This window comes from Triticum dicoccoides, chromosome 3B (assembly GCF_002162155.2).
Source record: "Triticum dicoccoides isolate Atlit2015 ecotype Zavitan chromosome 3B, WEW_v2.0, whole genome shotgun sequence".
Classification (NCBI taxonomy): domain Eukaryota; kingdom Viridiplantae; phylum Streptophyta; class Magnoliopsida; order Poales; family Poaceae; genus Triticum; species Triticum dicoccoides.
In genome coordinates, this window is record NC_041385.1 from 767,305,313 (window position 1) to 767,332,689 (window position 27,377).

At 51.7% G+C, this 27,377-nt stretch overlaps 1 protein-coding gene across 4 annotated transcripts; it reads left to right on the top strand.

The window, feature by feature from the left end:
• Positions 1-17,156: 17,156 nt before the first annotated feature.
• LOC119278383 (cullin-1-like) lies at positions 17,157-21,907 on the top strand. 4 transcript variants are annotated; one of them, XR_005137758.1, is made up of 10 exons: positions 17,157-17,283; positions 18,583-18,736; positions 18,958-19,051; positions 19,727-19,912; positions 20,029-20,076; positions 20,153-20,338; positions 20,421-20,507; positions 20,864-20,950; positions 21,127-21,280; positions 21,368-21,907. XR_005137758.1 is itself a non-coding variant. In XM_037559739.1 (10 exons), exons 2-9 carry the CDS (start codon positions 18,609-18,611, stop codon positions 21,211-21,213), a joined length of 903 nt encoding a protein of 300 aa, XP_037415636.1. In that variant the 5' UTR covers positions 17,157-17,283; positions 18,583-18,608; the 3' UTR covers positions 21,214-21,236; positions 21,324-21,907. The 4 variants fall into 4 exon arrangements, 2 of the variants coding, with proteins under 2 accessions (XP_037415636.1, XP_037415635.1); XR_005137759.1 differs by having other exon boundaries at positions 21,127-21,270; positions 21,358-21,907; XM_037559739.1 differs by having other exon boundaries at positions 21,127-21,236; positions 21,324-21,907.
• Positions 21,908-27,377: the final 5,470 nt, after the last annotated feature.

Genomic DNA, 27,377 nt, shown 5'->3' on the forward strand with positions numbered 1-27,377 from the left:
CCGTCAGACGGTGTCGCCTGTGGCCCCTCGGGTTAGCCGACCTGTGTGTCGGAAGTCAGCGCGGGTGGAACAACCTCCTCCCCAAGACTAGGATTGCCTCCTTCCTTCTCCACGGCTGGCTGGACAATGTCGGCCCCGCCAGCCGGCTCTAGGACCTCCAGCATAGGCGGCTCCGGGTGCTGTGAGTCGACGGGCCCAGAGGCCTGACCGTGGGACACCTCCGCCTCCTGCGCCTTGGCGGCCGCGGCTGCCTGCTCCTTGTTTGCCGCCTCGGCCTGCGCCTTGGCCGCAGCGTCGGCCTCCGCCTGCGCCGCCCTGTCTGCCTTCTCCCGCTCCTCGCGCACCTCCCGCGTGTTCCTCTCAGTGGCCTCCTGGAGGTTGGCAAGCGGGTCAACGCGGCGGGGGACGGCAGAGCTGTCGGCTGCCCCAACCATCGAATAAGTCGGGGCTCAAGAGAGGGACAACGGGTCCCTGTTCAAGCAAGCAGGAAAGAGCATTGAAGAAACAACAAAAAAGAAACAAGCAAAAAGCAACAAAAGGAGAATCAGAAGCACTTATGTAGACACCACTGGGTGCGGCTTCGAGACCCTCTGGTACTGGGCCGCCCTCGCAGCAACCTCTTGCCGCTTGGTCGCGGCGGTCGAGGTCTTCGGCTTCTTGGGTCGGCTGCCGTAGAGCCCACCCTCAGCCCGGCGCTTCGGTGCACCGGTTGCCGCAGTCGGCGCGGCCGAAGAGCTGGCGCCCGCCCTGAAGGTGCGGTGGTCGTGGCGTGGTATGTTGTCTTCCGCGTCGTTGTCCAGCCACTCCCCCAGGCCGCCTCCAGAGAAGCCACTTGCTTCCCCTCCACCACCGCCTGTGGCGTCGTCCTCCTCCATGGCAGCCACCCCCAAGTCGGGGTCGCCCTCGTTGCTTACCAACCGGTCCGGCAGGAACTCCTCGCCCAGAGCCAGTTGGGTGGCCGTCTGGCCCAGGAAGTACTGCACCATGGCCGACTGCTTAGGCGGCGAGAAGAACTCGGACCAGCAAAAGAGAAAAAGAAAGAGAAGCAAAGGACTTAGTGTAGGCGGCGTATGAGCCAGGTCGTACGGCGACTTGCCGAACCGCCACTCCGACTCTGATAGCTTGCAGTCAGAGATGTGGTTCACTAGCCGAACGACCTCCAAGATCGGCATAACCTTGGTGGACATCTGGGATGGATCCCGACACCAACTCATGGAGCTGATGATGTGGGGCCGGCCTTGGAGAGGCAGCACCCGGTGCTCCATGAAGGCGGCCAGCAAGTCGGAAGCGTTGAGGCGCTCCGAGTCCAGCATCACCTGGTGCCAGGCGAGGGCGCTGGCGGAGGGGATCGACATGGTCTTCGGCCGGAAGCTTCTGTCGGCATGGGGCTCGGCAGGCGGGCCGGCTGCATAAGCCGGCAAGTTGACGTAGTTCCGTGTCGGGTGGAGGTTCTTGATGTAGAAGTAAGACCAATGCCATAGTTTGGCCGAGTGCAGCAGGGCGATGGCCGGGAAGCGAGCCCCGTCCTCGGTCCCGGTGCACCGCACCGCGACGCAGGCCCCGCACTGTGCCGCCTCGCCCTTTGTGGCGGTGTCGAGCTTGAGGTAGAAGAGCTCTGCCCACAGCTCGAGTGTGGGCAGAGTATCGAGGTAGCCCTCGCAGAGAGTAACAAAGGTGGAGAGCAGCACCACAGTGTTTGCCGTGAGGTGGTGGGGCTGCACTCCGTAGAAATCCATGAGCGAGCGGAGGAACCCGCTCGCCGGAAGGCCGAAGCCGCGAAGAAAATGCGACCGGAAGACGATGCGCTCGTCACCCTTCAATGCCGGAGAGATTTCCCTGGGTAGGGAGAGGCGCACCTTGGCGTTGGTATGTTAAGGGAGGTGCCGCGTCTCGTGGAGGAACTGGATGTGATCCTCATGGACGGTGGAGCCATCCCAATCGCCGGCACGGCTGCTGAGCGCCATGGGCTCCATGCTCGGCAGTGGCGCGAGGCAGCGGCGAAGAAGAGAAGCTCGGAGACGGCGAGTCACGACAGCGCTCTGGTAAGGGAAGAAGGCGCAACAGCAGCGAGGAAGAAGAGGCGAGCCGAAGGGAGAGGAGGGTGCATGTGTTTCCTGCCGCCCCCTCCTCCCCCTACTTATATCCCCGCAGTGGCGGAGCCAAGGGGGCGATACATGGGGGAGTGTGGGATTAACTGCGCCCACTCCCCCCACGCCCCCGCGACTTTTGTGCCTTTAAGGCGTGTATTAACCGCCCTGGGAAGAGTAACCGCCTGCCTCGGCCGTAGCGGATATGTCGGGGGTTGGGTGCGACATATGCCAAAGGATGGCTTATCATGGTGGGAGCGAGTAGAATGTCGCCGGTGCCCGAAAGCGGGATGAGGCGTAGACATGAACGCCGGCGTACTTTACCCAGGTTTGGGGCTCTCCTTGGAGATAACACCCCTAGTCCTGCCCTGCGGGGTCTCCGCTTGATCACTAAGGCACTAGCGAATACAATGGTGCTCCTCGAGCTGTATGCTGGAGGCAGAAGGAGGCAGGGCTTGCGCTCTTCCCTCTCTATGTATGAGTCTAGTTCTATCTGGTTTGGAACCCTTTACATGGGTGCCCCGGGGGGTTTATATAGGCCTACCCCTCGGGGGTACATTGGTAATCTGGCCAGGTGCAGGGCCCAGTTGTCAGTGTCTCCGGTCGCCGGCTTCTCCGTCAGCTGCTGGGGCCCGCCGCCTGGTGGGCCCCACCGACTGGTCTGGTACGGAGCCGATAGGCCGCCTGCACCACTGGCGGGTCTAGTTGGCTGGTTACTGTAGCCGCAATGTCAATGACGCATGCTTGGTCAGGGGAGGGGCGTGGCTACAGTCGCGCCTTCTGGTGGGAGATCATTGTAGCCTCACCACGTCTTGTCTAGTTAATGGCGCATGGGCCCCGAGGGAGGGCCTGGCCGTCTCCCAGAAGCCGGATCCCCTTGGGTCCGACTAGCCAGGCTATGCTGCCTCTGGGCCCTGGCTGTCTGGTAGGGCCCGCCGCCTGCAGGCCGTACCAACAGGCCGTCGTGGGAGCATGCCCTGCCTGTCAGGGGTGACGTCAAGGGTGGAGTGGCAACAGTGCCACGTCGCGTGGAGATCTCCGCCTGTACGGGGCACTATGGCCACGCCGAGCCCGGGATACGGGGGTGATGGCCTACACTGTAGCCTCACCTTGTCTTCTCTTCTTAATGGGGTGGCGCAGACTTTGAGGGTGCGAGGGGCCGTCTGCTAGGAGCCGGCCTCTCCGGAGGCCGCCGGCTAGGAGTCGGCCCGTCTTGGTGCCGTCTTCTGGTACATGGCCGTCTTCTGGCAGCCGGCCGTTTGAGCCAGCCAGCCACCAGAAGGCGGCGCTTCATTCTGGAGGCTCATGGGGCGCCGCATGCCCAATGTCTTGAAAGGTTCAGGGACTCGGGTTGGGCTACCCGTAGCCCATTACTCCGACAGTAGTCCCCGAAGCTGGTGAGGCGCCGCAGCTGATAAGTCGAGAAGCCTCAGTAGTTTCCCTCTTTGCTATGCTCTTGCCAAGTACATGGGCCGCCTGCTGACGTGCCGACTGCCAAGAGCCGACATTACTAGGCGGGCTCATTTGATAATTTCGAAGCGCCAAGGCGGGAAATAGGTGGCGTGCCGGGTAAGCCTCCAGGCCTGCCGCCTGCTGTAGATACGCCATGTGGCACCCGCCAGCCAGGCCAGCCCTGCCAACCCACACTCTCGATGGGACGTGACGGTGGATCGGGCCCGCCACTGCTGGGCCTCGGCGCACGGGCGGATTCACTGTGGCTGGGGCGAACGGTTGCAATTCCAAGGGGAGTTACTGCGCAGTAACTCTGTGGAATAATCGCGGGGTCGTGGGGTCATGAGCGCAGTTAATCCCACAATCCCACGCCCCTCCCCCTCGCCTTCGTAGCCCGAGGGCTATAAGTAGGGGAGGGGGAGCGGCGGAGCACGCGCGCCCTCCCCTCCCATCGCCATTTTCACCTTCTTCCTCTCCTGCTGCCGCTGCATCTCCAGGCTCCGCCAGTGCGCCGCCACAGCTCGCCGCCATCAGGCCCTTTCGCCCCAAGCTTCTCGCACGACCTCGCCTGGGATCCATGGCGCGCGAGAAGGGAGGGGACTGGGATGGCTCGCTGGTGATCGACGATCACCTTACCTTCCTCCAGGCCACACGTCGACTGCCCGGTGCGAACTTTGTCAAAGTGCGTGTGCCACCGAAGAAGGAAATGAGCGGGTCGTCTTCCGCTCGCACTTCCTCTGCGGCTTCGGCCTGCCGGTGAGCCAATTCTTTTGCTCCTTTATGGAGTTCTACCATCTCCAGCCGCACCACCTGACGCCCAACACCATGACGCTACTATCCGCCTTCGTCACGGCGTGCGAGGGCTACCTCGGCATCCTCCCCACCATCGAGTTGTGGGGAGCCTTCTTCTACACCAAGCTGGGCACCTCCGCTAAGGAGAAGGCGGCCCAGTGCGGTGCCTTTGTCGCGATGAAAGTCACAGCAGTCGGCCCATTCAACTTCTTGATTGGCTTCGCTTCTATCCACTTGGTGAATTTGTCCACGGTGACAAGCAGATGAGTCATGCCGCCGCGTGTTGTCTTGAATGGCCCCACCATGTCCAGCCCCCAGACGGCAAAGGGCCAGGCAATGGGAATGGTCTTGAGTGCAGAAGCCGACAGATGTGGCTTGGAACGAAACTTTTGGCACCCTTTACATTCTGGACCAAGTCTTTGGCATCTTCTAGGGTAGTCGGCCAGAAAAAGCCATGATGGAATGCTTTGGCTGGTGACCACATTCGCCTTGGTGGATATCTTTAAGGATTGATTGGCCTTTGTCTGGTTCTACGCAGCGCTGGTACACAACAGTGACACTGCGCGTCACCAGTTCTCTGTTGATGATGGTGTATGATGTTGCTTGACGTTGCACTTGTCGAGCCGAGATCTCATCAGTCGACAGCTCTTTGTTCACCAGATAGTTGAGGATGGGCTGAGCCCATGAAGGCGTTGCTATTTCTTCGACTACCAGAACTGCAACTTGCACGAGGACGGGTGGGCCGGGAGGCAGCGGGTTGGAGTCGACTGCCGCTTGCTGAGTTGGAGAAGTCCCTGGGCCGACTGCGGCAGTCCTCGGGTCGGGTGCGACTGCTGCAGTCCCCGAGCCGCCTGCCGAAGTCCCCGCACCAGCTGCTGGAGTCCTCAAGTCGGATCCGACTGCTTCAGGAGGAGCCGGCATGAAGATGGAGTCTAATTCTGGCGACAGCCTGACAGATGGCTTAAGGAGGCGTTGCAGGGCGACGCCGGCTGGTATCACTTGACGGGTGGAGCCGATCCTTACGAAGGCATCTGCTTGCTCATTATCATTTCTTGGCACATGGAGAAACTCGCACCCTTCGAAGTATCCACTGAGTTGATGTACGAGGAAATGGTAGCTTGCCATGTTTGCATCCTTGGCGTCCCAGTCGCCCGACGACTGCTGAACCACCAAATCGGAATCACCATAGCACAGGATCCGACGAATGTCGAGTTCCTTGGCAATTCGGAGCCCGTGTATGAGTGCTTCGTATTCAGCTACGTTATTGGAGGCGGCGAAGTGAACTTGCAGTACATATCTGAGCTTGTCGCCTTTGGGAGAGGTGAGGACGATGCCGGCTCCCAAACCGGTGCGCATCTTGGAACCATCGAAATGCATCCTCCAATGGGTGGAGTCTGGTGCTGGCGGCAAGTACTGGGTCTTGGCCCAGTCGACGAGGAAGTCGGCCAGCGCTTGCGACTTAATGGCGGTGCGGGGCTGGTAGTAGATGGTGTAGGGGGCCAAATCTATGGCCCATTTGGCCACTCGACCCGAAGCATCTCGGCTTCCAATGATCTCGGCAAGCGGAGCAGTGCAGACAACAGTGATTGGGTGCTCCTGAAAATATGGCTTCAGCTTCTTGGCGGCAAAATGCACACCGTAGCACATCTTCTGATAGTGGGGGTAGTTCTGCTTGGAGGCGGACAACACTTCACTCAGGTAATACAACGGCCTCTGGACTGGTAGTGCTTTGCCTTCTTCCTTGCGCTCCACAACTATGACTGTGCTGACCACCCAACTGGTAGCGGCGATGTAGAGAAGCATAGGCTCCTTAGCAGTCGGAGCTGCTAGGATAGGCGGGGTGGTCAACATCTTCTTGAGCTGGAGAAAAGCTTCGTCCGCCTTGTCATTCCACTCGAAAAAAGTGGTCTTCTTCATGAGCTGGTATAGGGGAAGAGCCTTCTCGCCCAGCCAACTGATGAAACGGCTGATGGACGCCAAGCAGCCAGTGAATTTTTGCATGTACAACAGTCGGGTGGGCACCTTCATCTGCTCGATGGCCTTGATCTTCACTGGGTTGCACTCTATGCCGTGCTCTGAGACCAGAAAGCCAAGAAGTTGGCCGGCTGGTACTCCAAAGACGCATTTCTCCGGGTTGAGCTTGATTTGGAATCGGCGCAAGTTTTCAAAGGTTTCCTTGAGGTCTTCCAGCAACGTGCCATGCTTCTCCGCCTTCACCATCACATCATCTATGTAGACATGGGCGTTTCTGCCGAGTTGCTTGAGGAGACACTTCTGCATGCAACGCTGAGCGTGGCGCCGGCATTCCTCAAGACGAACGTCATGGTCAGGTAGCAGAAGGCTCCGAATGGTGTGATGAAGGCGGTCTTCAGCCTGTCGGTTGGGTTCAGCTTGATTTGGTGATACCCTAAGTATGCATCCAGAAAACTCAGCAGCTCGCATCCGGCCGTGGAGTCTATCACTTGGTCAATTCTTGGTAAAGCAAAGGGATCTTTGGGGCAAGCTTTGTTGAGACTCGTGTAATCAATGCACATGCGCCACTGCTTATTCTTCTTTAGCACGAGGACTGGGTTGGCTAACCATTCGGGGAAGAACACTTCCATGATGAAGCCGACAGCTAGAAGCCGGGCTATCTCTTCTCCAACAACTCTTCTCTTCTCTTCCGATAGGCGGTGCAAGGGCTGCCTGACCGGCTTGGCATCAGGTCGGACGTGTAGCTTGTTCTCGACGAAATCCGTCGGAACACCCGGCATGTCCTTGGGAGACCATGCAAAGATGTCCCGATTCTCAGGGAGGAAATCGACGAGCTTGCCTTCCTATTTGCTGTCAAGGTTTGCACCTATGGTAGCGTACCTCTCCGGGCGCTCTGGGTCCAAGGGTATCTTCTTTGTTTCTTTTGCTAGCTTGAACGAGCCCTCAACTTCCGACTCCTTGGGGTTTGGTGACATTTCCGGCTGCTTAACTGCCATCGCCACAACCCGGTCAAGGAGTCGCTTTTCTGCTGCAATCATGAGGGACTCGGCTAGCCGGCTGCTATCTGCCGAGGCAGACGACTTCTTGTAGTCTCCGACTATGGTTAGGATTCCCTTGGTACTTGGCATCTTCATCTTGAGGTAAGCATAGTGGGGGACCGCCATGAACTTGGCCAGGGCAGGCCGGCCAAGTAGCGCATGATAGGGGCTCTCGAGGTCCACCACCTCAAACCAGACTGGCTCTCGGCGGAAGTGATTTTTGTCTCCAAAGAGAACGTCAATCTGAGTCTTGCCGATTGGTGAGAAGGAAAGGCCAGGAACTATGCCATGGAAAACAGTTCGGCTGGGCTGAAGCTACTTCTGTTTGATTCCCAACTTCTCCATAGTGTCACGGTATATGATGTTGATGTTGCTGCCTCCATCTATCAGGACTCGGGAGAAACGAGCAGCCCGCCTCTCCGTTGCGAAGGTGGCGTCCAAGACCAGGGCATAAGAACTAGGAGAGGGCATCACCTCCGGGTGGTCAGCTCTGCTCCAACTGATAGGCTTTTCATACCAATGCATGAACTCTGGGGTATCCGATGCTACTGCATGCACTTCTTGCTGTCGTTGCCGCTTGCTCTTATCATCGGCCACGCTGGTGAACACAACGTAAGCTCCATGCTCCTCAGGATACTCATCTTGTATGGCGCCAATAGGCCGCACCGCCGGCTGCTGGGGTGGAGGAGGCGGCGGGCCGGTAGGCGGAGGAGGCAGGAGTCCGTCACCCTTGGCGATTCTGGTGAGAGAATGGCACTTCCGAGTGGTGTGGTTGGATGGCTTTGTGCCGCTATGGAACTTGTAGGGTGCATCAAGAGTCTGCTCGTACGAGAAGGCAGGCAACCAGTTGGGCTTGGGTGGAGGCTGCCCCTCCGGCTATTGGTCTTCGACTGTCGCCGCCTGCCGGCTAGTGGAAGTCGGATGCATGGCCTTGCGCTTGTTGTCATTCTACTGCTGACGCCGACTGGCTTTGCCAGCCGGAGTCCGCGGAGCTTGAGGAGCCACCTTGCCAGATGCGTCGACTTGAATCTCCGCCTTCATGGAGGAGTCGGCCGTAGCGTACTTGTCTGCTATGATCAGCAGTTCATCGAGGGTCGCCGGCTCGTCGCAGAGAAGTCGGTGCTTGAGAAGGGTGCCCTCTCGGCACCCGGCAGTGAAGTACTTGATGGCCGGCACCTCGTGCACGCCCTCACAAGAGTAGCGCAGCTCGGCCCAATGCGTGAGGTAGTCGCGAGTTGATTCATTGGGGCCTTGGACGCACAAGGAGAGCTGGCGGGGCATGGGAGGCCGCTTGTATGTGCTGGTGAAGTTGTGGATGAAGGCTTCGGTGAAATCAACCCAGCTGTTGATGCTGCGGGGCTTCAGGCTGTTCAGCCATGTCCGGGTCGTGCCCTGGAGCATGAGCGGGACATACTTCACAACAACACGCTTGTTGTTGTTTGCTATGCTAACGGCCGTGGAGTAGTCGACCAGCCAATCTTTCGGCTTCATGGAGCCGGTGTACTTGGGCGTATCTCTTGAAAGCGTGAACCCCTTACGGAAGGGCTCATCTCAGATTCGAGGGCCGAAACAGGGCGGACCCAAAGCGTCTTCATCTTCTAGCACTAAGGATCGATTGAGGCGGTTGATCCGGTGGTGGGTGTCGTTCTCTCTGACTCCTTCCCGGCGGCCAAGGCGGTCGCTGAGTGTCGAGTGCGTGACAGGCGGCGGGGTGGGATATCTCTCCCCCCGAGGCGGAGGGGGAGGCAGGTTGCCTCGTTGCTCCACAGCTCGGGGGCGGCCTTGTGCGTCACGCTCGATGGAGAAGCGAGTCCGACTGTGGCTAGCAGCCGGCTCCTTGTCTTTTCGCTTGCGGGCGCCGCCTATAGTCGGTGTCCGGGATGTCGCGCCGTGGTCCCGGCGAGGAGGCGGATCGTCAATTCGCTGGTCGAGCGCTCCAGTGTGGCAGCCGACCTCATGCTGCTCGGCGGCCGCGTCAAGGAGCTGCTGGACGCGCTCCGTCATGTGGCGACGCTCGTCGCCATCAAGCTTGTCTAGCTTGTCTGCTGCCACCTGGGCAGCTCGTAGGCATGGCGTAAACGAGGCGTTCTGCCCCGAACATGCTGGCAACGGCCGCGCCATGCTGCCGGATCACGCCAATCCGGCTAGGCCCACCAGGAGCCGACGTGTCGCCGACGGCAGCACGGTCTATCTCACGCCGGTAGGCCTCCGAAAGGTGTCTCGTGCTGGCCAGCCTGTTGGCGCTTTAGACGAGCTGGACGCAGCGTGCCTCCAGCGTCTCAGCGTCGGCGTCTCCAGGGATGGGCTCAGACAGGTCTCACAACACCGCCTCGAGTGGGTCTCGAACACCTCCGCCCGAATGCTCGCCATGGCTAATGACAAGCACCTCTGTGACGGTGCTAGAGCCGCTGAGCTCGCAAGGGAGCGGCTCGTCGTAGATCACCACGTTAGTGGGGAATGCGTCAAGCGACATCGTGTCGGAGTCGACAAGCATCGGGTCGGTGGAGCCAACCGACTCCAAGTCCACAACAGGCTCGCTGGCGACGTGGAGCTCGTCGAGGAGGCTGACAAGGCGGCTCTCGAGGCAATCCACGCCCGAGTCAGACGCGGGCTCGTCGGAGAGGTGAATCTCGTCAAAAAGATCGGCCAGGCGGTTCGCCGTGCAGGAGGCCTTTGCGCCGCGCAGCGTGTCGATGCAGACGTTGTCCGGACGATGGTTCACCTCGCCCCCATGGTGGGTGCCAAATGTCAGGAGTTGGGTGCGACATATGCTAAAGGATGGCTTATCATGGTGGGACCGAGTAGAACATCGTCGATGCCCGGAAGTGGGATGGGGCGTAGACATGAATGCCGGCGTACTTTACCCAGGTTTGGGGCTCTCCTTGGAGATAACACCCCTAGTCCTACTCTGCGGGGTCTCCGCATGATCACTAAGGCACTAGCGAGTACAATGGTGCTCCTCGAGCTGTATGCTGGAGGCAGAAGGAGGCAGGGCTCGCTCTCTTCCCTCTCTATGTATGAGTCTAGTTCTATCTGGTTCGGAACCCTTTGCATGGGTGCCCCGGGGGGTTTATATAGGCCTACCCCCGGGGGTACATCGGTAATCTAGCCGGGTGCAGGGCCCGGTTGTCAGTGTCTCCGATCGTCGGCTTCTCCGCCGGCTGCTGGGGCCCACCGCTTGGTGGGCCCCACCGACTGGTCTGATACGGAGCCGACAGGCTTCCTCCGCCGCTGGCGGGTCTGGTTGGCTGGTTACTATAGCTGCAATGTTAATGGCGTATGCTTGGTCGGGGGAGGGGCATGGCTACAGTCCCGTCGTCTGGTGGGATATCATTGTAGCCTCACCGCTTCTCGTCTGGTTAATGGCGCACGGGCCCCGAGGGAGGGCCTGGCCGTCTCCCAGAAGCCGGATCCCCTTGGGTCCGACTCGCCAGGCTACGCCGCCCTCTGGGCCCTGGTTACCTAGTAGGGCCCGCCGCCTGCAGGCCGTACCAACAGGCCGTCGTGGGAGCATGCCCCGCCTGTTAGGGGTGACGTCAAGGGTGGAGTGGCAACAGTGCCGCGTCGTGCGGAGATCTTCACCTGTACGGGGCACTGTGACCACGCCGAGCCCGGGATACGGGGATGATGGGCTACACTGTGGCCTCACCCTGTCTTGTCTTCTTAATGGGATGGCGCAGACTTTGAGGGCGCCGGGGGCCGTCTGCTAGGAGTCGGCCTCTCCGGAGGCCGCCGGCTAGGAGTCGGCCGTCTTGGTGCCGTCTTCTGGTACATGGCCGTCTTCTGGCAGCCGGCCGTTTGAGACAGCCGGCCACCAGAAGGCGGCGCTTCATTCTGGAGGCTCGTGGGGCGCCGCAGGCCCAATGTCTTGAAAGGTTTAGGGACTCAGGTTGGGCTACCCGTGGCCTATTACTCTGACAGGATCTGTGCGCGTGTCGAGGCCCTGTAGTGGCAGGCCCGGGCTTGCGGCGACGCCCCGTCGCGCGCGTGGGCTGGCAGGCCAACCTGGCGGGCAGGTGCCGCATGGCGGCCAAGCAGCGGGCGGCGAGCCTGTCGCCCAGCTGGCACGCCACCTGGTCCCCACCACGACTATTCAAATTTCGTCAAGCGGCCGCGACCTCGTCTAGCTCCTGGCGCCCGACTCCTCCCAGGCGGACGGAGCAGAAGGCGGAAGGCCACTTAAAGAGGAAAAGCTTAGGCTCTCCGGCTGCCCAAGCCGTAGAACCTCACTAGCTTCGGGGACTACTGACAGGGGGTAGACCCTGGGTAGCCTCATCCACACCTTAGCAGATTTCAAGACATCAGGGCTAGCCTAGCCCCTCGGTCCGACTGGTCGCAAGGCCGGCCTCCATGGCCGGCTGGAGCCGATAGGCCGCCTCCTAGAAGGCGGCGTGCCTTAAAAGATGGCGAGGGCTTGGGCCGGCTCCTGACAGGCGGCCCATTGCCACCTCAAAGTCTGCACCCACCTGCTACGACGAAACCGGGCGTGACAACAGTGCCACGTGCCACCCTCGAATCTCGGAAGGAACGTGGCCACAGTGCAGACGTACCAGGCGGACACCCCTCGCTTGGCACGGCACTGTAGCCACGCGGCCCATGGCGATGCCTACGTCAGGCAGGGCCATGCCCCCACGGCGTGCAGTCGGTGTGACCCGCAGGCGGCAGGCCCCACCAGCCCACGCATCCCCAGAAGATGACAGGGCTTGAGCAGGCGGCCTCAAGGGGAGGCCGACTCCTAGCAGGTGGCCGCCCCTCCCCTTGCAGTTTGTGCACAATTAACCAGAGGTGACGGGGTGTGGCAACAGTGATTGCCCGCCAGGCGGCGGCACTGTAGCCATGCGCCCCCGACCAAGTCATCGTCATCAGGGGCAAGGCTACGGTGCAGCCTGGTCACCCTGGCCCGCAAGCGGCAGGCCCTACATGTCGGCCGAGTTCACGGCAGACGGCGAACCCCAGCTGTCAGCAGAGAAGCCGGAGCTCAGAGGCACTGACTGCCGGGTCTCATGACCAACTGGATTACCATTGTACCCCTGGGGGGTAGGCCTATATAAACCCCCCCAGGGACACCCATGCAAAGGGCTGAGCCCATTAGATCATCACACACGCACATAGCTAAGGAGAAGTAGAACTAGCTGCCTTCTTCCACCTCTAGCCCGAACAACTCAAGGAGCCACCTTGTATTTGCTATTGATGATAGTGACGCGGAGACCCCGCGGAGCAGGATTAGGGGTGTTATCTCCATGGAGAGCCCCGAACCTGGGTAAGACCCGGCATCATTTGAGGTCTTGCCTACTCCCGCTTCTAGAGCCCGACAACGTTCTATTGACCCCCTACATGATTAGCCACCCGTTGGCATATGTCGAGGAAATACCATGACAGCAGGCCTCCGGAACCCCGCCTCTCGTGATCCTGTACGCGAGAGGGGCGATCAGGTTTTTGGAGAGCGCATTCGCGTGACTGCTGGCAGTGACGACTTCGCCAACGACAACTTCTTCCCCGACCTCGGCAACCTCTTCCTCGACGACATGGGCGACAACATCAACGGTGCCGCTCTGTTGCACCGTATGTGATTCTGTCCTTCTTGTTCAAGATCGTGGTAGAATTCATGTTTCTAGTATGTGCCCTAGATTCGATCTATTCATCTACTATGTTAGTCCGCATGATTAGTTTAGTCTCTGTCATTACCGTCATGATTTATTTTGTGCTTATTCGATTAAATCTCGTAGTAACTTGCTCATATATTCAACATTGATTCGGCCCAAAAACCTGCACAATCTCTCGGCATATTTATACTTTTGTTTTTTGCGGAGGCTCGGCATATTTATACATGAACCATGAACACCCGCATTTCCTTTTGCTTTTATAGTTTATCCACATTCCCTATTCGGCGCTTACAGCTTTACCGTACACAGCGCTTTTGCACGTTCAGTATGACTTGGCATATACAAATTTTCAGCTGGTTGTTTCTCTGTGTACTCGATTTTATTTCTAATCCATTAACATATTCTGAGTTGATGAACATTTTACAAATATATGAAAATTTTAAAATCTGCAAACTCTTTCTTTCACATTCGTGAACATTTCCAAGTTCATGAACTTTTTTCAAACTCACAAACATTCTTTTTTCAAATTTTCAGAAAAATAATTAAAAATCAAATTCATGAATAATTTTAAACGTATGAATTTATCATTCTATTAAAACCAGAAGTTATCTTTTTTAACCAGTAGAACAACCAGCGACTGAGCCAGACAGGAGCGAGAAACCCGCTACTGGGTCGTGACCCACTAGGCCACTACCATTGCACGAAAGCGGGCGCCTAATCGGACGCCTGAAGCGTGAGAACTATGTGTCGCTCGTACTGAATCCTATTATGAATCGACTATGAAGCGGCAGCTATTGGGCTGCAGATGAGTGCGAGTTTTGTCTGTGGTTTTGTCAGACTTTTCATTGTTGTAGCATCGGTTTTCCTTGGGTTTCCTCTGATTTTCTTCCGTTTTCCATTTCCCCCCTTTTTATTCAGTTTACTTTGTTTCTTTCTTCCATTTTTCCCTTTTTGTCTTCATACACATTGTACATTCTCCATATACATCAGGAACATTTTTCACACATGTTTAAGATTTTTAAAATACATGATTAACATTTTCCAAATATATGTTTTGATATTTACTTTTTCCATACACATTCTACATTTTCTTGTATGCATCTAAAATATTATATTTTATACTTTAACATTTTTCAATACATGATTAATTTTTTAAGAAAAATACTTGTTTTGAACATTTTTTGAATACACGTTAAAAAATAATTTCGTATTATGCAAAAAATTAATTTTAAATTATGTTAACATTTGTATACATTGGATAAACAGTTTTTAAAATGACACAAACATTTTGTTTGAAACGCAAGAACATTTTTAAAACATAAGGTACTTTTTTCAATGGCACAAAATATTTTTTGAATTAAACAAACTTTTATTGAAATTTTATGAAAGGCTTAAAAATATGTGAACATTTATTTAATGTCACATACATTTTTTCTGAATGAAACAAACATTTTCTAAACATTTAGAGACTATTTTCACACTAGATTTACATTTCTTAAAGTGCCATGGTAGCCCTACCCAGCACAGGCTCCCTACAGGCAACACCTGGACAAGATTTGGTTCAAGATCCAGGGATGGGTGGAAAGTTGTATGGCGTCTGCTGTAAAAGAAGTGCTGATAAAATTGGTGGCACAGGCGATACTTACGTTATCTATGTCGTGTTTTATCTTCCCAAGGGGATTGTGCCAGCAAATAGACATGATGTTCGGGAAGTTTTTTTGGGAAGCAAAGAAGGGGTAAGAAAGACAGCATGGGTCCCATGGCACACTTTAACAATGCCTAAGTACATGGGAAGATTTTTTCCAAGACCCATCCTCTCTCAGTGCTAGGATTTTGAAGGTTGTTAATTTCCCAAACTGTGATCTTTTGGAAGCTGAGTTAGGAAATCATCCTTCCCAGATATGGAGGGCTGTTTGCGAGGGCACTGCAATTTGAAATAAGATCTGATTTGAAGGATGGGAAATGGTGAGGGTACAAGTATATGCAACCAAAATTGGATTCCTAACTCCACTGATCCCCTAGAGCGGGTGTCCGAATTAATTGTTGCAGCAGAAAGGAGATGGGACCGGGATGCAGTTTCAGAACACTTGCAACCGACTGATGCACAGCCTGTGCTAAATATTACTTTGAGTTCCTCTAATTTTGCAGATACTTGCGCTTGGCACTATGAAAAATCAGGAACATTCACGGCACGATTTGCATATAGAATGATCGTGGGGACGAAGAGAAGGAGGGAAGACTGGCTTACACACCAAGCCGAAAATTCACTTGAGAGAACCATGAAACAATGGGCGCGCGTGTGGAAATTTCAGGTATCAGCAAAGCTCAAAAATTTTGTGTGGCGATTGGCGAGAAATTCAGTGCCAACAAACTCTCGGAAGGATATGCATATGACGGAGTCGAGTGTATGCGGGATTTGTACCGCTTCGGAGGATACTTGGAAATACGCATTGGTCGAATGCATGATGGCAAATTGTGTTTGGTTTCTGGTGGATGATGAATTATTGCAACACCTGATCGAGTGTTAAACCAACTGCGGTTTGGCTATTGATGGTGATGAAAACACGGTCAAAACTTATCACAAAGATCAATCCGCGTATGCAACCAAACAACAAGCAAGAATAGATATGGAATTATAATTGCGGGTAAAAACAGTGGAGTTCCAATGACATTTATTACGAGGCGTCATTGACTTGTATATAGAAAAGAGTGACAAACAATAAAACTCAATGAGACTAGTCATAGTGGGAGTAACTTCAGTAGTAACATCGAGTCCAACTCAACAAATGAGGAGAGAGATAGTTATAATAACTTAGCTAGTTACTGTAACATCACATGTTCCTATGCAATATGAGTCTATAACCTAATAAATGAAGTTTTGCATGTTACCACACTTATGTTACTACCCACGATGAAGATAGTAACATAGTATAGGGATATGCATATGTTACTATTGTATGTTAGTACCTATGGTGGCTAGTCTCAGACCCTTATTCAATGCCCTAAGAGGATATTTAAGTAGGTACAATTTAGAGGTGGGGTCGAATCCAACATTGAGCCGGTTTTTTTCATAAACACAAACTCTAAAAGCTGCATATAATCTTGTAATCTAGAACTACATGGGCGTGGCCCAACACTAAAGTGACGCAGCCGGTGGCAAAGCCATGTCGTGGCTATGCCGTCAAGCGAGTACAAAGGGAAACAGTAAGTTAAATAGCCCTATTACACACAATGTATTATTTGACAAGGAATTTCCAAAATTTGACTACAGATGGCCACCTATCCTCTGTTGGGGTAACATGTTAGATACAGGCTTGCAGCGGCGGAACTTCTGATCTAGGATTATTTCTGATGATTTCTCTATCTATAGGATTTTCAGCGGTGGAATCACGCGAAGATGGACCTCGAGGTGAGCACAACCCACCTGCGTGCGCCTGGGCCTCATGGCGCGCTCAGGTGTCTTGTGCTCACTTCCTTCACCTTTTGGTCCTCCCACAAAGCTTCTAGTGGCTATTTTGTTCCAAAAAATCGTCAAAAAGTTTCGTTGCATTTGGAAAACTTTTATTTCTGCACAAAAAACAACAGCACAATAGTTCTGCTAAAAATAGTATCAGTCTTGGTTAGTTCTATGCAAATCATATCAAAACCATATAAAATTATTGTAAACATGACATTAATACTTTATTAATTATAGATACGTTGGAGACGTATCAACCGCCTCTGAACCTCTGCCGCTCCGCCGGTACCGCCCCTGAACCTCTCCTACTCCACCGCGCCTCGCCTGAACCTCTCCTACTACGCCCGCCGCGCCGCGCCTGAACCTCTCCTGCTCCGCCCGCCCCTCAACTTCTCCTGCTCCGCCGCGGCTGGAAAGGAAGCGGGAGACGGTTTGTAGCCGTCTGGCGACAAGGGCTCGGCCACTCAACTTCTTCTGCTCCGCCGTGCCGCCCCTGAACTTCTGTTGCTACCGCCCGCACCTCACCTTCTCCTGTCCGCTGCGTCTGGAAAAGACGTTGTAAAAAATGAATTGTTTTTAGTAAAAGAGGGACTGCGGGTTGTATTATAAAAAACACAGGGGATAACTGCTTTATTATTAGGAAAATATTTAAAAAATTTATTAGGTAAAGAGTAAATATGAATTATAATTATTAATGATAATTATATATATATATATATGTAGGTCCAGATGTTATTAAAGAGGAGCGCACCAAAGTGCCAAACCCCTCGAAAAAGCTGAAACCCCTCCCCCCTCAGTCCCCCATCCGCCGTCGGCTGCCCTCCCCACCCCACGAGACGGCGGCGGCGGCGAGCAGCACCCGATCCTCTCCCCCCTCCTCGGTAACCTCCTCCCCCTCCTCTCGCGCTCCTCCTGGTTGATTCCGCTTTCCCGTATCCGATCGATTCGTGCTCCGTTCCGAGCAGTCTGTTCGCTCCGCCGTGGGTCGGGAATCCGAATCCATCTGCCTGGTCCGTCCTCGAATGCGTCCGCCCCGTCGGTCTGTTGCGAATCCCGTCGCCTGCTCGCCGTCGCTGCCTCGCTGAATGCCGCCGCTGCCGTAGGGTTTAGTTTTTTTTTCTTTCGCCGCGGCGACACCGACGGGGTCATCGAACCCTCGCCGCCGCGCGGCCTCTCCCCTCCCAGGCCTCCTCCGTCGAAGCACGGAAGCGGTCCTATCGTGTGGCCGTTGTTCCTCCCCGCCGGCCCACTCTACTGGACTGGTGTGGAGTGGGGAGTGGGGAGTGGGGAGGGGAGATTCACCCATCTAGGTTTGAATTTTCCTTAGTAGCGACTAACCCTAACTTGTTCGAATTGTAAATAGGTTTATCCTGGTATTTTCCTTGCTGCGAGCAATACTAATGCTAATCCAAGGTGGGATGTTTAACTGAGGCGTCATGTTTCCTTGTTAGATCGACCCTGTTCCTGCATTTCTTGATACATGTCTTGTTAGATCCACCCTGTGCGCGCCTTCTCGATGCATGTTTGGGGGTGGGGAGACGGTCGACCATGTTCTTTGCAGTATTGTTCTGTTACTACAAATTAACAGTGAATGCTAAACTTTGGTTAAATTATCTTCCTTAGTTTGTGCTTGTATAGTTGTTTTAAGCACACACGTGCATCTTATTTTGGATACAGATAGGCTTTCTATTGAGAACTGAGCGTCTCTCAGCTGGTGGGGGTGCTTGAACGCCAACCTGCTCACCACGGTTCGACTCCCATTTGCAGAATTTATTTGGTGGGGTGCCTGGTGTCTCGGATGTTCTTGTACAAACAATCCGCCAAGTGCTACTGCCTTGTTGAAATAGATACAAATAGGTTTTCTTTTTTGCATCATATGTTTATAGTTAAATATGGACGACTTGAATGTTGGAAAGCATAGCCGAAGTTTCAAATCTCCTTGCAGAAGTTGCGGCCTAGTTTCCTAAATGGGTGCATGAAGGCTTCTGGAACATTGCATATTAGTGAAATTAGGAGTATTGTTTGTATGGTGTCGTAGACCTTTATTGAGTCTGTATATCCAACTAAGTTGGGTGATATTATTAACACCAAAAATTATTTTGTTCTGGATGCCTTTACATAGTAAAAGTTGTTAGATATCCAACATATAGTTCCTCTTACTGATATTTCCATTGTTTCAGTTCACTGTTGGAGCAGAGCAGTAAAAATGAATGTGCACCTCAGCTTTGAGGATGGCTGGAAGGTCCTGGAACAGGGCATTGTGACATGCTCAAAGATTTTGGAGGGATCCACTGGTACAAGGCCTACTGTTGCTGAGTACATGAATTGCTATGAGTATGATTCTATCATTTTCGCGTGTAATATGTATCTTAACTATTACTCCCTCCGTAAACTAATATAAGAGCGTTTAGAATACTAAAGTAGTGATCTAAACTAATATAAGAGCGTTCAGAATACTAAAGTAGTGATCTAAACGCTCTTATATTAGTTTAGAAAGGGAGTACCAGTGAAGCATTTAAATTTCTTGCTCATGATATGTCCATATACTTTTCCAGCTGTGCTTATAGAATGGCTGTGCAGACAACCAGCTATTGTGAAGAGATGTACAATGGTTACAAGGCTACACTTGCAGAATCTGTTCGTGCACTGGTACTATGTTGACCTTTCATTCCATTTCACAGTTTTCCATTGCCGAGTCAGTATTTTTAGTTCTAACCAATCGACACATTTAAGACTGAGGAAATGATAAGTGATATCTTGTTTTTCAACTACTGACTTTTGTTTCCTCCGTTAGACCTTATCTGCTGACCTACTATTGGAAAACTTATTTAGGAATGGACGCATGGTTCTGCAGATCTCAGTATTGGACGGCTTATGTCCATACTTTCATAACACTCACAAAAGTTTAGTACCATAGTGTTGTGTCATCTTGAACCAAGTTACAAGCCAGACAAGCCAGATTATCTTTGTCATATTGTGTAGGATTTCTTCTTGTAAAGGGAAACTTGGAACTAATTTATTTGCATTTGAAAACCATATAGAATATTGTGATTTATGTTGACATAGCTATTTCACAGCACTTCCTGCGTTCTCATGATAGTTCTTAGCTAAAGCACTAAAAACAAACTAATGAAAATGCTGCTGCTATGCTTTTCAGACTACAGGGCAGCAGGTTTGATAAATAAGGGGGCCAGTGCATATTCTTGCATGCATATATAATTTCCATCTATCTCTTTGCTTTGGATGCTAAAGAAATGCCTTCGTTAGCATCAGAGATATGCATCATTCTTCACACTGTTGACTTTTTTCTGCTTATTTACTTAGGTTTGCCCCCATCTGATGCACAAGAGAGACGGCTACCTTTTGAGACAGCTTGCGAATATGTGGTCTAACTATTGTATCATGGTTAAATGTGTATCTGGCTTCTTCAACTATTTGGACCGTTGCTTTGTTGAGCAAAGAAAGCTACCTTGTCTTGAAGACACTGCTGCCACTTCTTTTTTCTCTACAGTAAGTGACTAAGTGTTATGCAAGAAATATTTTTGTTTTCACATTTTTCGTATTTTTATTACAAGTTTCTTACACATTTTCTACCTAATATTTATGGCCCTTTTCCCTTTTGCTAGGTCTTTTCCTTCTTCAGTCATGAAGTATCAGACGCTCTGCTGACTTCGGTAATTCTTAGATAGCTATTTTTGCTTGGTTGTTGTTAAAAGCATTTATTCTGTACATAACAATTGATTGATCCAGATTCTCCAAGAGCGTGATGGAGGCAATGCTGATATGGACATCTTGATGGGCATTATGCGTGGCATATGTCGCTCTGAAGTCAAATCCTTCATTAAAAATGCTGTTGTTCAAGATACATATGCTTACTACTCCAGGAAAAGTTCTGAATGGATTGTTCAGTACCCTCTACAAGATTACCTTGCCAAGGTCGGTCGTAACTAATGGGTTACTGAGTAGGTGTTATTTCCTTTTTTATTTTCTTAACACTGTTTATATGTGTTATCTATAGGTCCAGGATTGTATGGAGAAGGAAACCATGAGATTGATGCACTATCTGTGTATTTCTGAGGGAGATAGCACAGAGCTCTGTTTGAAGGTTCTCTTTAATTAAGGGAAAAAAATGTTTTTTCTTTTTAGCATGAAAATGTTTGCCTTCTTCCAGTAGTAGCATGTAGGGTCGGTACCTCTTCTGTTGTGTTATTTGATGATTCATATTCGGTTACCAATATCTGTACTCTGTGTTTGGACATTTGGTTACTAGTAATATTTTAGTCCTGCTTCTAAACGCCAAAATAAGATGTAGATACGAAAGTAAAATATGATATTATGATTGCCTCAAATCAGCAAATGTCTTAATTGACCAAGAGCACAGAAATTCAGCTGCTTGAATCATGCAAAATGCTATTTCCTGATATATTTCTCATCCTTGTACTGCCTCTGCTCCTGTTGCAGGTTGTTAGTGCTCCATTGATGCAAACTTATGACAGCTATGCAAGAGAGAAACAGATTGGTGGCCAACTTTTGCTTCAAACATACAAGGTGAACTCAGTTGCACTTGCATCATTGTCTGATACTTCATTTTTTTTTTCTTTTCTGTATTATGACTAAACATTTCAAACATACAAGGTGAACTCAGTTGCACTTGCATCATTGTCTGATACTTCATTTTTTTTTCTTTTCTGTATTATGACTAACCATTCCTTTACTCATATCAGACAGTGGAGGATGATCTGCTGGCCAGATGCAATCGCTTGACAATTGACAGCGGCGTGGACAACAGTTCTGGCAGTTACATGGAGTAGAAAGGAAATGCACTTAAGCTAACATTCATCTATAACCAAGCTTACATATGGGAAGGGGTTCTAGAACATGGCCTCCATCTGGAGTAGAAAGGAAATGCACTTAAGCTAACATTCATCTATAACCAAGCTTACATATGGGAAGGGGTTCTAGAACATGGCCTCCATCTGGGGGAATTTTTTGTGCGGCTCGGTTTTTGGTACCGTGGATTTTGTTGGCGAGATTCGGCTAGATTAAACACTATACTGAATCTGCAGGGGATACCTCCTTAGTGCTGCCTCCTACCCCATTATGCTCAACAGCATTTGAAATGTACAGGATGGCGGGTCAATTTTTGCCAATGGCAGTTTATTTTGATCGCCGTCTAGCGAACATTAGGCAGGTCAGCAGCTAGCACTCTTAGTGGCTGGACATGGATTATGGCATGACACCGCAGTGGTTGGTGCGATGCCTGTGTGCCTATTGTGTGCTTCTGATGCTGTTTATGGTGGAAAATTTATCTGTGACTTTATGCTATTTCTCTGTGTTTGTGTGCTTGCCTACATTGCTAAACTGCAGATTGGTTGCGTTTTCGTTTATTCCAAGTCAAGTTTGCTGTTAAGGTTGCATGTTGCTGTTCTCGTCCAAGTCAAGTTAGTCAGTGAGTGTAACCTTTTGTAAAAATATACTCCGTATAAGGCTATTGAGATTATAACAGTGTAATCGAACACACATTTGTATGTGTCATTTGTTGTGGGTCTATCATGTTCTAATTAAGACCTTCAACTCATTAAGATGTTGAAACTATGTAGCCCATTCAAGCACAATCATGACATAGGACATATACATGTGAGCGGGAGTATGGAAATAGTGGAATCGAGTTAAAGAAAATGGATTAAACTACGATTGTAGTTTCAAATATTGGTTGAGGAATCTGTTATAATCGGTTTAGCTAGGGCCACCGGGCAATCTTAGCCCACAAGTTATCTTAGGTTAATTCTTATGCAAGTTATCTAGGTTATAAATATAGGCTGTAAGACTCTTTTTGGAAGCAAGCAATAAGAATATTATCTCTATTGCTCGGCTCCCAGAGGAGCCGGAACCCTAGCCGCCCATCTGCCCTTGCGTCGCTGCTGCCACCCTCCTCTCCCGCGACGGCGCCCAACCGTCGGCGCGGCCGCTCATCGCCTCGCCCAGCCCCCTCCTTCCCTTACTGCTTACGCCCCAGGCCTGGTAGGGTACAAGTTCCTACCAATTTGGTAATCAGAGACCAAGTTTAGATCATGTCGCTGCCACCACCTCGGCCGACGCTGTCCAGCGGCTCCACCGCTCCGATGACGACGACACCGCCCCTCACCGCGCCGACAATGTCCGCCGCCGGGACCAGCGCGCTGGCGGGCCATGTGTCCACCGCGGCCCCGTCCGCGCCGCCAGCCCGGTTCCTTCTGCGCCACCGCCACCCGCCGTCTTCACACCGGAGCAGGTCACGTCCACCCTGTGGGATCTCGTGGCCGCCGTCCAGGGCCTTCACCTGCAGCAGCAGCAGTACGCGGCCGGGCCCTACGGGCCCCTACCAACGGTGCCCATCGCCGCCTACAGCCATACGCTGTGGCCGTCCCAGGGCGTCTTCGCTTACGGCCCCCCCTCATGCTGCCGTTCCAGACGCCCCCACCAAACGGCCCACCGGCCGCCACGGCGCCCCTCTGGTACTTGCCGCCGGCGCCATCAGCGGGCCCCTGGCCGCTGCAGCAGACGCCGCAGGCGGCGGCCACCGGACCTCTGCAGCCGCCGTCGACGGTGCCCCTCTGGCACCTGCAGCCGTTGCCGTCCCCGGCATCCACCGCCCCTGTCCAGCCCCCGCCGCTGCCGCTGCAACCACCGGCGTCGGCCCTGCCTAGATCGGTGGCACCCTCACCGGCCAGCCTTCTGATACAACAAGTCCGGTTTCCGCCATCCCCGTCGCCAGTACCAGCTTGGGCGGCTGGGTCTTCGCCTTCACCAGTCTGCACCACGGCTCCGGAGCAGCTGACCCCGTTTCCGCAGTTCGGCGGACCATCTGGCTCCGTGGGTCCCTATCCGGAGTACTCCGACCAGGCGCCATCCGCCTCGCTGCTCCGCACCTCCGAGCCATCTCGACACGGCACTCCGACCCAGACACCACCGCGGTTCGCCAAGATCGACTTCGCCACCTATGACGGCACGGAGGACCCCCTCAGCTGGCTCAACCAGTGCGGCCAGTTCTTTCGCGGGCAGCGCACCCTCGCCTCAGAGCAGACCTGGCTCGCCTCGTACCATCTTCGTGGCGCAGCACAGACATGGTATTACGCCCTCGAGCAGGACGAGGGCGGCATGCCTCCTTGGGAGCGCTTCCGCGAGCTCTGCCTCTTTCGCTTTGGGCCCCCGGTTCGCGGAAGCCGCTTGGCGGAGCTCGGTCGCCTTCCCTTCACCTCCACGGTGCAGGACTTCGCCGACCGCTTCCAGGCCCTGGCGTGCCACGCGTCGGGCGTGACGGTGCAGCAGCGGGCCGACCTCTTTGTCGGTGAACTTCCGGATCACATCCGCGTGGACGTGGAACTTCGGGGACCCCAGGATCTCCAGTCGGCCATGTACTACGCCCGCGCGTTCGAGCGCCGCGCGGTGGCCATCCAGCAGGCATCACCGTCCCGGACCGCTCGGTCGCTACCCGGGCCGGATTCTGTGCAAGGTCGGCCTGCGCAGGCTTACGCAGCACCCCTCGCCGCGACCGCGGCGCGTCCGTTCCACCGGCTCACCTCAGTCGAGCTACTCGAGCGTCGCCGCCAAGGGTTGTGCTTCAACTGCGACGAGCCCTACACGCCCGGCCATGCCTGCTCGCGACTCTTCTACCTGGAGGTTACAGACTATATTCCGGAGGACACCGTCGCCGCCGACCTGGCCGCCCCAGCTGCCGGCAAGGTGGTGGCCGAGAAGGTGTTTGACGCTGGTTGATCACCTCGAGAAGTTCAGCAAGCACTTCCCCACCTTACAGCTCGAGGACGAGCTGTTTGTGCACGCGGGGAGAAGTGTTATGACCGGTTTAGCTAGGCCCACCGGGTAATCTTAGCCCACAAGTTATCTTAGGTTAATTCTTATGCAAGTTATCTTAGGTTAATTCTTATGCAAGTTATCTAGGTTATAAAATATAGGCTATAAGACTCTTTCTGGAATCAAGCAATAAGAATATTATCTCTATTACCCGGCTCCCAGAGGAGCCGGAACCCTAGCCGACCCCTGCCCTTGCGCCGCTGCCGCCACCCTCCTCTCCCGCGACGGCGCCCAACCGCCGGCGCGGCCTCTCATCGCCTCGCCCAGCCCCCTCCTTCCCTTACTGCTTACGCCCCAGGCCTGGTAGGGTACAAGTTCCTACCAGAAACACTTTTCTAATTTTGATTATCAGTATGTAAATATTTTCTTGAACCATAACAAAATAGAACAATAACAATAGACTTTAGTTTGAACATAAATTTATTTCTGTTGTAGCAACATATTTATATAGAAAATGCTCAAAGTTGCATTGATTTGGATACAATCCATATCTAGTTGTTTGGGTTGTGTGACTTGTGTCAGGTCTTGTAAACATCACACAAAAGCCGAAGACCAGAGAACTTCAAAACACGATCATCAGGTAGCAGCAGCAAAGGCTGTACCAAGCCTCTAGCTCCGGGCAAGCACGAGAGAGCTCCGGCCAAGCTAGAGGCTATTAAATACACAAACATTCGGATGCTTACACAACATCCAGGACCACAAAGTGACCAGCGAGTTAAGCCCCAGTCTGAAGATACCTGGAGACAAAGAATTGATTCTCAACCACCAATTAGAGAACACATTATCTTCGGTATGTGGTGAAAGTCGGGTAGACCAGAGGGACGGAAGAGGTTGCTCCAAACTTGTCTAGAGAAGACACAGTTTGTCAAAATGTGTTGGATTTGTAAGAATTCGAGAGAAAACTTGTGTTTATTGATTCTGGGCAAAGCCCTATTTATACAAGGATTTGGGGCGCCTCCGGAGAGGCGTTTGTTTACAATAGGTGCCTGTGGCGCGAGAAGACGCCTGTACAGACGTTCGCGTCCGTACGGCGCTTTGGACACACGTGACGACTTTTAGTGCTAATGACGTCGCTTTATTCTTAACACTCCCCCTTGTACAAAGCTACTTCTTCTATATCTTGCATCCTTGTATAACTTTGAGAATATTGCTCTTAATCACAAGCGTATATGATCTCTAATAACTCCTCCAAAAACCCTGTGAGAAAAATATGAGGATAATAGAACTTGATATGTTGTTAAAACTGCATTAAAACCCAGTAGGAAAAATAAGGAGAAAATGTTACAACATATGTTATCGTCTCTTTGATAACTTATATGAGAAAACCTTGAGAATAAAACTCATTGGTAAGTTTAGAGGATAATTAATATGTCTTGTATACACTCATTAAAAACCCCGGTGGGGAAAAATAGGATGTATGACATATATTCTTATGTTGATATTACCTCATTAAAAACCTTGATGAGAACCATGAGAGTAAACTTATAAAGGGAAAAAGAGTGCAGTATAATGTTTGAACAGGTTATGATTCAGAGAGACTCTCCCCCTGATCTTTGCAAATCTCGAAGTCGTCGCATACCAATCCCATGAACATATTTTTCAAATGTTGAAGCTGGGAGTGACTTTGTGAATAGATCAGCTAGATTATCACATGATTTGACTTGCAAAATGTTTATCTTCCCTTTCTTTTGTAATTGATGGGGGAAAAATAATTTAGGAGAAATATGCTTAGTGATATTGCTCTTTATGTAACCTGTTTGCATTTGTGCAACACAAGCTGCATTATCTTTGTAGATAATGGTTGGAGATTCGATAGAACCTTTACCACATGATTTTTGTATGTGGTTTATCATTCTGCGAAGCCATACACATTCACGTGTTGCCTCAAATAAAGAGATTATTTTAGAATGATTGGTGGATGTAGCCACTAGAGTCTGTTTGGAAGACTTCCATGATATGGCTGTCCCATCATGTAGGAACACAAAACCAGTTTGTGATCTGGCATTGTGGGGGTCAGATAAGTAGCCAGCATCAACATACCCAATCATATCAATGTCCAAATTTCTCTGAAATTAAAAGAATAGGCCAAGATCCTTTGTGCCTTGGAGATATCGAAAGATATTCTTAACTCCCGTCCAATGGCGTTTAGTAGGAGTTGCGCTATGTCTAGCTAGTAAATTGACTGCAAATGCAATATCAGGCCTGGTGCAATTTGCAAGATACATGAGCACTCCAATGGCACTGAGATATGGAACTTCAGGTCCTAATATCTCTTCTCCATTATCCATTGGTCTAAATTGATCTTTCTCTACGTCTAGAGATCGAACTACCATAGGAGTTTTGGATGGATAGAATTTGTCCATATTGAATTTCTCCAATATTTTTTGAATATAGGCGGTTTGATGAACCAAAATACCCGAGGGAAGGTACTCAAGTTGTAATCCTAAGAAAAATTTGGTTTTACTCAAATCCTTCATCTCAAATTCCGTCTTTAGGTGATTGCGTGCTTCATCAATATCTTGTGTGGTTCCAATGATGTTCAGATCATCAACATACACAGAAATAATGCAAAATCCAGTTGCGGACTCTTTTTTATGAAAACACATGGGCAATCATCATTATTGGAGTATCCTTTTTTTCAAAAAGAACTCACTGAGTCGGTTGTACCACATGCGACCCAACTGTTTTAAGACATATAAAGACTTATTTAGTTTTACACGATATGCGTTGCGTTTTGCGTTTGGATTCGGGATTGGGACTCCATCAGGAACCTTCATGTATATGTCCGAATCAAGTGAACCGTAAAGGTAAGCGGTGTAACGCCCGGATAATCTTGCTACAGTAATCCCATGCTAATCATGGCACGTCATCCCGATTACTGTTGCTATCCTCGCAATAATTCGAAACCGTTCAAATTCAAAATTCAAATTGATGAAAACAATAAAAGTTTTAAAAATTTAAAATAAAATTGTTCGATGGTTGGCGAATATTACAAAGGTAATTATGGTGCAACAGGCATAATTTTATAAAATGGCTAAACGGATTAAATGATTTAAACAGAAAAGAAATAAAAGAAGAAAATACAAAAGGAAAAAAAACAAAAAACAAAAGGAGGGAAGCCCCC